At 36.6% G+C, this 11,457-nt stretch overlaps 1 protein-coding gene and 1 non-coding gene across 2 annotated transcripts; both read left to right on the forward strand.

The window, feature by feature from the left end:
• The first annotated feature begins 314 nt into the window (after positions 1–314).
• On the forward strand, positions 315–9,599 carry LOC128031710 (HHIP-like protein 1). Its single transcript, XM_052620072.1, has 9 exons — positions 315–870; positions 4,211–4,857; positions 4,945–5,088; positions 5,207–5,535; positions 5,679–5,805; positions 6,790–6,935; positions 7,097–7,178; positions 7,855–7,937; positions 8,242–9,599. Exons 1-9 carry the CDS (start codon positions 532–534, stop codon positions 8,721–8,723), a joined length of 2,379 nt encoding a protein of 792 aa, XP_052476032.1. The 5' UTR covers positions 315–531; the 3' UTR covers positions 8,724–9,599.
• Positions 9,600–9,731: 132 nt separating this feature from the next.
• On the forward strand, positions 9,732–9,804 carry trnat-ugu (transfer RNA threonine (anticodon UGU)). Its single transcript has one exon. It is a non-coding gene; the product is annotated as a tRNA-Thr (tRNA).
• The last annotated feature ends 1,653 nt before the right edge of the window (positions 9,805–11,457 follow it).

Raw genomic sequence — 11,457 nt, forward strand, 5'->3', positions numbered from 1 at the left:
CTATTTTCTCTTCAAATTATGTCAGTGTGTTAATCTGACCTCACCTGAAATGAAAACTCGATATACAGATATGATTATTTTCTGCATAGGTGCACTTTTCCGAAAGTTGATTTGTACATTTCACTCTAGCAAATGCTAAGATTTGGGCTAAAGTTGGGCTTTAAAGGGTTAAACTACACATTGAAGCTGTGGAAATTAGCCAATTTTGTGGTTTCTATGGTAAACTCCAACATAACACACGTGGTAAACTCCAACTTACATTTACTGGTAGACATGAGCTACATTCGGAGAATTGCGGTTTGGACCTGTGTGTGTGTGTCACATCTTCTCAGGATGTCAGACACGCCTCGTAACTCAAACATGGAGGAGATGGTTTACTATGATAGAGGTCAAACCGATCTGTGATTCGTGTTTATCCGCTATGGTAAATGAGACGTGAATTTGTTTGGAAATGGTTGATAATTAAAGTCAGAGCATATCACGACTACATAAGTCAGAAAGGACACACGCAGAGTAGGCTATCCTCGATCGATGTTGCATAACTTCTACTTCCATGTATCTGAAGTTGAACGCCAGGATTTGAGCGCTATGTGGTTCTTTCGCGATATTTTTGGCCATATATGGCAAACACCGTTTATTTTGTTGGCGTTCTGGACGGCACCTGCGTTCTTGCATCCGCAGTGTTTGGATTTTAAACCTCCATTTCAGCCCCAACAAGAACTTCAGTTCTGTCAAATGTATAAAAACTTCGGCTGCTGTGACTATGCCAGAGACCAAGAGCTGATGGCAAAATACTATAGGATAATGGATAACTTCGATTATTATGGATTCTCGAAATGTGCAGCATATGTTCAAAATCTGCTCTGTCAGGTAAGTTCCTGCAATCTAAAACTTCTTCGAAACAAATTAGAATTTATCTTCTGCTTGTTGCTTGTAAATGTATTCGAACCATTATATGCTCGCCTCTCAAGTCTCAACTCGTAGCCTACTGCAATTTACTGCAGCCATAAATTGTCAACGTTGGTTCTTCCCAGCAGTTGCAATTGAGTTGAAATACTGTTGTTTGGTGAAAGGCCAAATGAGGTCACTAATAGTCACGAGGAATCTCTTTTGGCCAATATGAACAAAACCGAACCAGCAAATAATTATAAGCAAATGCTTGCATAGGCATGTAAATGAATACAAAAATAGCATAATAGAAAAAGCAAAATACATATTTTCATTATTTCCTTTATGAAAAGAATGTTTAAAAACGACATTTATTTGAATGCTGTTTTATAATGTCTTTACTGTCTTTGACTAATTAAATGCATCCTTGACCAATAAAAGTATTCCTTTCTTATTAAAAACATGTAGTATATATACAAATGTATCTCTATAAATTATATTGTCGTGGAAAAGTTAATTTATTTCAGTAATTCAACTCAAATTGTAAAACTCATGTACTAAATACATTCATGGACTTCAAGCAACTTGGGCTATGAGCTTTTCCACCCTTCCTCCAGACTCTAGGACCTTGGTTTCCAAATGAAAAAAAAACTTGTTCTCATCTGAAAAGAGGACTCTGGACCACTGGGCAACAGGGTCCAGTTTTTCTTCTCCTTAGCCCAGGTAAGATGCCTCTGATGTTGTCTGTGGTTCAGGAGTGGCTTAACAAGAGGAATACAACAACTGACAACTGCCAGTTGTGTGGTGTCTCTTGATGCCTTGACCCCAGTCTCAAGCCAATCCTTGTGAAGTTAAGTCAAATTCTTGAATCAATTTAGCTTGATTATCCTCATAAGGCAGTTGTTCCCTCGGTTGGTTGTGCATCTTTTTCTTCCACACTTTTTCCTTCTACTCAACTTTCTGTTAACATGCTTGGATACAGCATTCTGTGAACAGCCAGCTTCTTTGGCAATGAATGTTTGTGGCTTACCCTCCTTGTGAAGGGTGTCAATGATTGTCTTCTGGACAACTCAGATCAGCAGTCTTCCCCATGATTGTGTAGCCTAGTGAACCAAACTGAAAAACCATTTTGCAGGTGTTTTGAGTTCATTAGCTGATTGGCATGTCACGATATTCTAATTTGTTGAGGGTTTTTGTTAAATGTGAGCCAAAATCATCGCAATCAAAAGAACCTAGGATTTATTTAATACAAGAGTTCCACAATTTGAGTTAAATTACTGAAATTAACTTTTCCATGCATGCGTGACGAACATAAATAATGCGCTGGGTAAATAAGTCCAGACTGCTCATTTGCATACAGACATGGTGTAATGCCCAATTATAGATCAACTAACTGTAATACTGTATACTGATGATAAACTATATATAATATAAATTTTATTAATATAAATATATATGTGTACATGTACATGTAAATACCTGTAAATATTTTGTTGTATGTGTATATGTGTGTTTGTTACGAAGGAGAGTCAGAGGCGTTCGGATCCAATTGCAGCATTTATTCAACAGATGGTCAGACAAGCAGAAATCGCATCAGGTGTGTCAGGGATATCCAGAATCATGAACAGTAACGAGCAGAGATCGGGGCAGGCAGCAGAGAATCAGAGATGAAATACACAATCCAAAGGTCAGACTCAGAAATGTAAGACGGGGCTAAACAAGACTTCGCAAAGTGTATAGCTGTGTCCAAATTCAGGATCTGCATCCTCCTTAGGATCCTTCCTACCCGGTTGAAGGAGGATGGGTCCTCCGACGACCGCAAAAACCGGAAGTCGGTGTTTGTGAATTTGGACAGCCTACCCTACTTTCAGTTCCCTCCCTTACCCGTTGCTCATATCATGTCGCCTAGCAACCGTGACAGCGCTAAGCAAGACGTGGGTGAAGAGCTCATCGTTCTCTCCCCGGAGCTTTATAAACACTTCTGTCTGCTCTTTCGTCCTTAGAAGCGTTGAAAAAAGCTTCAATCACTAACAAATAAGCTGTGTGTAAGGGGATATTCACACAGTCAGTAAGGAAGAAGCTAGTTTACGAAAGTAAACTTTTTTTTTTTTTTACATATACACGTACAAATGTAAAAAAAAAAAAAATGCTTAACGCTAAAACAAAATGCCTAACTAGAAAACCACTGAAAATATATATTTTTGAAAATAATATATATTTTTCACCAAAAATAATACTCCTCCCCCACTCTGCTACCGCTCGCTTCGTCCTGCCGAAAAGAATTATGGGATAGGTAGGACGCGAAAGGATCCACCACACCCATCCTTCCAATTCGGGGAAAAGGAGGACGCATTTGTGGGCCACATTTGAAGGATCCTACGAATTTGGACAGCCTTCGTCGTGGCGCTGTGACGTAACATCCTTCAAATGAGTCCTCCGAAGGATGTAGACCCTGAATTTGGACACAGCCATAATAAGTGCTGCTTATATGTGTGTGAAAATGAGGTGCAGGTGTGGCAAGGAGATTAGCTGATGAATGTGGTGCATGTGTGGCAAGGTGATAGTGATGCAGTGACTCATGGGAGATGTAGTTCGGGTGTGGTGCAACAGGATGAGAGGTGCTAGTGTCTAAATGATGATATGGTGACATCTGGTGGTTGATGGGTGGAATGGTCCTGAGTGGAGTGCCCTCTACTGAAGATCATGGGCACTCCAGCTAATGATCGTGACATATACATGCACAGTACATACACAAATATTATGTAAACAAAAATGTATATTTTGGATGTGATTTATTGTGATTTATCGTTTGGCAGCGCTAGATTTTAGGTTTGAAAATTGTGAAAATTCATATAAAAACAAATAAGTAAAAGTAAAAATTTTAAAGTGTATCATAAAATATATATTTTTTTTATTTAATATTTTTTTTTATTTTAAAATATATAAATAATGATCACACTCTATTTATTATTTTAGTATTGAATTTAAAAATAAATTATTAAAAAAATTATCACTATTATTGATTTTCATTTTTATAGTTATATTTAATGAGTGCACTGCACTATGTGCAGTGTGAGAACTAATCCAGATTCTCTGAAACAGACAGAAAAATTGATGTGCACCCACACACATGCATACAGTACACATAACACCATAGCAATTGCTAGCAAACAGGGGTCACAAGGGACTTCTGAAGTGGTTATAGTGGTTGTGGTTTCTCAGACTGTTGAATGTGGGAAAGCAGACATGACTTGTCAAATCTATTGCTTAAGGCCTTCGCAATTCAGCTACATCCCCCTCTTTCTCTGTTTCTCTTCTTCAGGAATGCTCTCCATACGCTGCTCACCTTTTTGATGCTGAAGACCCCAGCACGCCGTTACGGACCATACCTGGACTCTGCCCGGACTACTGCTCTCAATTCCATTCCAAGTGCAGATCCTTTCTTACCTTGTTGTCTGATGATCCACATCTTCCAGAATTTGAGCATGACCAGCGCAGACTTTGTCAGTACCTCGAGCTGGATGACCCAGACTACTGCTATCCTCATCTGCTGAACAATGAACAGTTGACTAAAAATCTGGGCCGCACCACTACAGACTCCGACGGCTGCTTGCAGCTGTGTTTGGAGGAGGTTGCCAATGGACTCAGAAATCCTCTTGCCATGGTTCATGCCAATGATGGCACCCACAGGTTTTTCATTGCTGAACAAGTTGGACAGGTCTGGGTTTATCTTCCAGATCGATCAAAGCTTGAAAAGCCATTTCTAAACATAACAAAGGCTGTGTTGACATCTCCATGGGAAGGTGATGAAAGAGGCTTTTTGGGACTCACCTTTCACCCTGACTTTAAAAACAATGGGAAGCTGTATGTTTACTACTCTGTTGAGGTGGGCGTTGATGAGAGAATCCGTATCAGTGAGTTCCGTATCTCTTCTGCAGATATGAACGAGGTTGACCATGGTTCAGAAAGGTGAGGTTGACATAGGTTCTTTGACCCTATGCTTTCATATTGAGTTCAGAGCGTCAAAATGTCCCTGTGTCTTCATATCCCCCTCAGAATAATTTTGGAGATCGATGAACCTGCTTCTAATCACAATGGTGGACAGCTTCTCTTCGCTGATGATGGATACTTATATATCTTTACTGGGGATGGTGGAATGGCAGGAGATCCATTTGGGAAATTCGGAAATGCACAGAACAAGTAAGTTAAGGTGATTAGTCTGGAACTCAACTCTGATATTGTACAAGATGCTAAATTCAGTTTGGTACAAGACTGATAGATTGTCTATAGTAATTATTAATGTGAATGTTACTGCTAGATCTGCCCTTTTGGGAAAGGTTCTACGCATTGATGTAGATGACAATGAAAGGGGGCCACTGTATAGAATACCACCGGACAATCCGTTTGTGGATGAACCCAATGCTCGCCCGGAGGTGTTTGCCTATGGAGTGAGGAACATGTGGAGGTGCTCAGTAGACAGAGGAGATCCGATAACCAAGGAAGGAAAAGGACGAATCTTTTGTGGGGACGTGGGCCAGAATAAGTATGAAGAAGTAGACATTGTGGAGAAGGGACGGAATTATGGCTGGAGAGCAAAAGAGGGCTTCTCTTGTTACGACAAAAAACTCTGTGCCAACAGCTCCTTAGGTGAGAATACAGTTAGTCCCAAAACCAGTCCTTCAAATTCTTAATGTTTGGAATAAATGTAATTGTAATCAGATGGACGGATATGTAAGTGTCTTTTTCATCCTGTGATGTCTTTTACACTGTATGTGCTTTTGTACTTCTAGATGATGTTCTTCCAATCTACGCATATCCACACAAAATGGGTAAATCTGTCACAGGTGGATATGTTTACAGAGGCTGTGAAAATCCAAATTTAAATGGCATGTACATATTTGGAGACTTCATAAGCGGGTACATAAGGACATATGATATGCACACACACTACCATTTAAAAGTCTTACATATATATATATATATATATATATATATATATATATATATATATATATATATATATATATATATATATGTATGTGTGTGTGTGTGTGTGTGTGTGTGTTTGTGTATATCTAAGTGCCATCTGAAATTTTTATCTAAAATTAGGATTTTTATCAAGCTCCTATGCTTAGGTTGAGTCATTTTACTTTAATGGCAATGTGCAGGTCCTTTTCCAGGCTATTAAAGTGAAATAACTGAACATTAATATAGGAGCCTGATAAAAATCCTAATTTTAGATGAAAATTTCAGATGGCACTTAGAGGCTTTTGCATCTGAACTCTTCATATATATATATATATATATATATATATATATATATATATATATATATATATACACACATACACACACACACACACACACACACATATATATATATATATATATATATATATATATATATATGTATATGTATACGTATATTTGTATGTATGTAAATATTAATGCTGTGAAGTCACTTATAATTTTCAAAGAAGTTTTAATTTTAAATATAAACTGTTCATTTGAACTCTTTCTATACATCAGACATAACAAATATATATATTTTTTTTAATCACAGTTTTAGCAGGGCAGCTGTTTTTAACATTGAAATTAATAAGAAATGTTTCTTGAGCGTCAAATCAGCTTATATGAATGATTTTTGAAAGGATCATATGACAATGAAGACTAATAATGACTGTTGAAGATTAAGCTTTGCCATCACAGGAATAATTGTATATTAAATAAAAAATAATAATATAAAGAGTTATTTTGTATTGTTATAATATTTAACAATATTATAGTTTTTTTTTATCGAATAAGTGCAGCCTTGGTGAGCATAACATATTTCATTAACTAATACTTTTTCAAAATTCAAAAAAACATTATTTTAAATGTGAACTGTATGAATTTCCACAGACGCCTGATGAGTTTAAAGGAAAACAGAAACTCACGCAGTTGGGACTACAGTGAGATTTGCATGGGGGTGGGTCTCACTTGTTCATTTCCAAGGCTCATCAACAATTACTATCCATCCATCATTTCGTTTGCAGAGGATGAAGCAGGTGTGTACCCAGAAAGGCTAAATGTTCCTTTTTCACACTTTATATACTGCATAAAAGAGTTATTATCAATTCATAGTGTACAAAATTATATTTAGCGCTTTATAATAATTTGATAAATAGGATAAATATGTAACCTAACTTGTTTTGTTTTTTGTGACCAGGTGAACTCTATTTCATGTCTACTGAAATACCTAGTGCGGAATCTCCTACAGGTGTTGTGTACAAGATTGTTGATCCCTCAAGGTATTCATTTTTAATCATTCATGATGCATTCTCATGGTGTGCAAAGATCAGCTTGTGTTGCCTCTTTACAGACTTTACTCTCAAAAGATGAAAAGGGGGTGTTGGCAGCAATACGGGCTGGTGCTGTTATCTATCCCTCTCTCTCACTGACAATGTTTTGACTTTTTCCAATCTTTTCTTAAAGAAAAAAAAACACAGCTGGAATAAGGGTTTCAGTGAAACCCTTACAATGGAAATGAACGGGACCAATGTTAAAATACTCACTGTTTTAATATAGTAAACAATATGAATAATAACATGTAAAATGTACTTACTGTACTAACCTTTTCTGTGTAAAGCAACTTCCATTTTTACAACTACATTGTGACAACGTAAAACCTAAAACCATAAAACAGTTGTAAAAATTGAGAACTATTTTACATCTTAAAAAATGATTTATGGATTAAAAATAAGCTTCACATTTTTTTTATTTTATAAATGCTTTAAAAACTGGCACCCGTTTAATTCATTTGTAAGAGTCTCACCATAACCTGGATTTTTACTTCTGTTAAAGAAAACAAGAGACAAGCTGAAATAAATCTGTGGTAATCAACATTATTAGGCCACAAATTATGTCAACTGAACCCAAAATATTCATTTTAAAAACTATTAAAACGCTCTCCCTGCTTTATTACAGACGTGCATCCCCAGGAAAATGTCATTATGAGCCACTTTCAGTTCGTGTAAGGAGCAATCTCATACAATTCAAGCCAAAGGAAAGTAAGTTGGCTGCTTTTTTAAAAGATATAAGTACACCCAAAAGTACACCCTAGTAAATCTGTACACCCAAAACGGTGTGCCTATGTGTTCAAAATATATAATTTTTTTGCCAAATTTGTAATAGATTGCCATAGGGAAGATCTATTTTTCTAGCCCATGCCAGAAATTAGCGTCACCATGGAACCATGATGGAACCCGAAGTTCAAAAATACCAACTCTTTTCCGAGTTTTCGACTCATTCCTGCAGCTCTCTATAACAACCTGATTGAATCATTGATTTTTGTGTAAATCCTTCTTTTCACAGCACTAATAGGAGTCCATCCCAGACTCTCAAATCCAGAGGTACGTTCTGATAACCCCCAAATAACCCCCACACCATTCACCCCAACTACACCCAAGCCCCTCAGGACATCCAGGCGGAGGAAAGGTAGACGCAGGAAGAGCAAGCACAAGAATGGAGCAGTGAGGTTGGTTGGGGATGCAGAGGGTCGGAGGGATCGGGGAAGGGTGGAAGTATATGTCAATGGGGAATGGGGGACCATTTGTGATGATCTCTGGAATACCAAGAATGCCATAGTGGTTTGCCGGCAGCTCGGGTTCCACCATGCACTTAAGGCTGCCAAGCAGGCTGAATTTGGAGAGGGAACGAGCCTGAAGATTATTCTGGATGATGTGCAGTGTAAGGGGACAGAGGAAACTCTCTTGGACTGTCAGCACGCTGGGATTGGTACACACAACTGTGCTCACTACGAAGATGCTGGAGTGATATGTGGAAATTCAGTTTAAGGCCTGGAATAATCTGAAAAGTTCTCAAACAACCTTTTTGTTATTAGTTGTAGCACATAGGTATACCTTATCTTTACAATACAGAAGACATATGGCCTATAAAATAAAAAAAAAGTGATATTTGAGTTTCATTTTTATCGTAAATACGCATTCATGTTCATGGTTTGGTGCTCAAATTCATAGACCTATGTGGATGTTTTAATTTGTCTGAATCAATGAAGTTATGTTATCCAATATAAAACTTTTGTAACAGTTAATTTACCACCATTCGTTCACAAATAAATTCAGAATGAAAACGTTTTTGTGATTATCTAAAACCAACACAAAATGTTAGAAGGAAAACAGCATGTGGCACTTAAAACTTCAAGGAAAAAAAAATACTGCAAGTCAGTGACTTCCATAAACTGTTTTGTTATCCACATTGCTCCAAATATCATATTTTGTATTCAAACTGAAGAAAGAAACTCCTACTGTTTTGGAACAACTTGAGTAGACTGAATGATGAAAATGTTCATTTGTGCGTAAATCCCCTTTAATATGTCTTGGATAGGTTGCTTTGTATATTTTGAAGTACTTTGGAGTACAATATAAATAACATTGTATAAAAACATGGTATTGGGGTTAAGGTATTGTGCATAAATGATCTGTCAAAGTACCATGGTATGACAATCTTGTACAATCACTTTAAAACTAGCTATTTCCGTGTTGTGACTAGGGCTAACACAACAACTGGCCATTACTTGTTTTGTTATTTTTCTTTTTTATATTTTCTCTAAACAATAACCTTTTCTTTGAAGTTGTTAGTCAGTTTTTTTAGTAGCAAATTCGTTTTGTTGAGTCGCTGAGTAAGTTAGCCTAAAGTGAGCGGGTTCGTTTGCTTTGGTAAACATTTGTGGCTAAATACGCCAATAAATTAGATATATAGAAATGAAAATTAAATATCTTTGAGCAATGTTTCGTGGTATTTTTGTAGTTTATATGTCGTTAGCTAGAAAATAATAATGCTTTGGCTCCATAGCTCAGTGGTTAGAGCACTGGTCTTGTAAACCAGGGGTCGCGAGTTCGATCCTCGCTGGGGCCTCATCTTATTCTTAAAATCACCCAAAGATTATTTTTATATTTTAGCAATGTGGCACTGACAATTATTGGAATAACACAGCTGATCAACGTGGAATATTAACGAAGTATAAATGTGTGTTTTAAAGGAGCCTGCATGGAATCTGCAGTGTGTAGAAGAGATTTTTCTCGTTATCTAAATGTGGGTAGATGACATTGTTCTCACTGGAATAATGGTGTATTTGTGTGCTGAATACTAGCTCTGTTTTGAAAAAGGTCATTGATATGCTGAGCATTCAATCACGTAGGTAGTGCCAGCCTATCTCTGCTAACTTCCTTTACAAAGCTGGCATCCCTCTGAAAAGTAATTTAGCTCTTTTCTTACTGAAAAGTAATTTAGCTCTCTCGCCGGAAACACATAATTTACAGAACAGGTCTCCCTGTTAAACAAAGCAGCAATGGAGAGATGAATGTCATTTTAGTAGACTTCTCAGGACGTGCAAGTGTCTAAAGTAGTCACTATATAATTATGTTTATTATGACAAATGTGTATATGTGTAACCATATATATATATATATAGAGAGAGAGAGAGAGAGAGAGAGAGAGATAGAGAGAGAGAGAGAAAGCTTTAAAAAGAGTTAAAGCTTTTTTTATAAAAAAACGTGGACAAGACCTGCTGTTTATCACAAATTATTTATAAATGGTGTTATATTGACACCTACTGGCATTATTAGTGAATTTATTTAAAAATAATAATTTATGTAGTGAATGTAACTATGTAATACCAATAGATGGCAGTGTTGCACTACAATAAATATTTATTGATTATACAAACTTAACTGTATATTGTTCAATGTTTCAAAATGAACAAATATATAATAATGCTAATGTTCCTTGAATAATAATATATTTAACACAGACAGACACACACACACACATAAGAAATGACCTGCTTTTGTGGATTTAATAAGAAAGGTCCAGTAATGCACGGTTTTAATAAAAATAGCTTTAAAAAAAATTAATTGCCATGTTTTTAAATTAATTAAAATAATTTACATAATCTCAATTGAATATATTTCATGGTTAGTAACTATGTGCATTAGACTGCAGTATATTTATTTATTTATTTTTACAGATGAATGATCTGCACCTTACTAAAGAAACTGATTGGTCTCTTGTCTTGCATATAAGCCATTTAAGGGGGGGAGAAATGCTCGTTTTCACTCAATATCCTGTTAATCTTGAGTACCTATAGAGTAGTCCTGCATCCTTCATAACTCCAAAAAGTCATTCGTTTTATTATATTCATAAGAGAAAGATAGTCTGTACCGATTTTTCCCGGAAAAACCATGGGAAAAACACGACCGGCTGGAGGCGTGACGTGTGGGCGGAGCTAAAGAATCACGAGTGCGAGTAAGCTTTTGCGCTGAGAGCGTTTGGAAGCTGTGACATTACCGTGAGGAAAAACACATCCAAAACAAACCATGGCTAACAGTCAGATTCAGCGTATATTTATGATCCAGAATCAGATCCAGAGGCTGAAATTTAACAAGAGCAGCATCAGTAACAGCGTCTCTATGTGGTACGTACTGAAACTGTATATATTTGCTTAGCGGTTTTGGAAAATGACTAAGTTCCACTTTATGTCTTCTTTTTATTATTATTATTATTTTTTAA

Source organism: Carassius gibelio, chromosome A17, assembly GCF_023724105.1.
Source record: "Carassius gibelio isolate Cgi1373 ecotype wild population from Czech Republic chromosome A17, carGib1.2-hapl.c, whole genome shotgun sequence".
Classification (NCBI taxonomy): Eukaryota; Metazoa; Chordata; class Actinopteri; order Cypriniformes; family Cyprinidae; genus Carassius; species Carassius gibelio.

Bases quoted from the DNA above. Each gene is read 5' to 3' on its own strand.
- LOC128031710 (XM_052620072.1), top strand. From the start codon at position 532: ATGTTGCATAACTTCTACTTCCATGTATCTGAAGTTGAACGCCAGGAT. The intron at 5,806-6,789 runs GTACATAAGGAC...GAATTTCCACAG, and splicing joins TTTGGAGACTTCATAAGCGG to ACGCCTGATGAGTTTAAAGG. The intron at 6,936-7,096 runs GTGTGTACCCAG...TTTTGTGACCAG, and splicing joins GTTTGCAGAGGATGAAGCAG to GTGAACTCTATTTCATGTCT.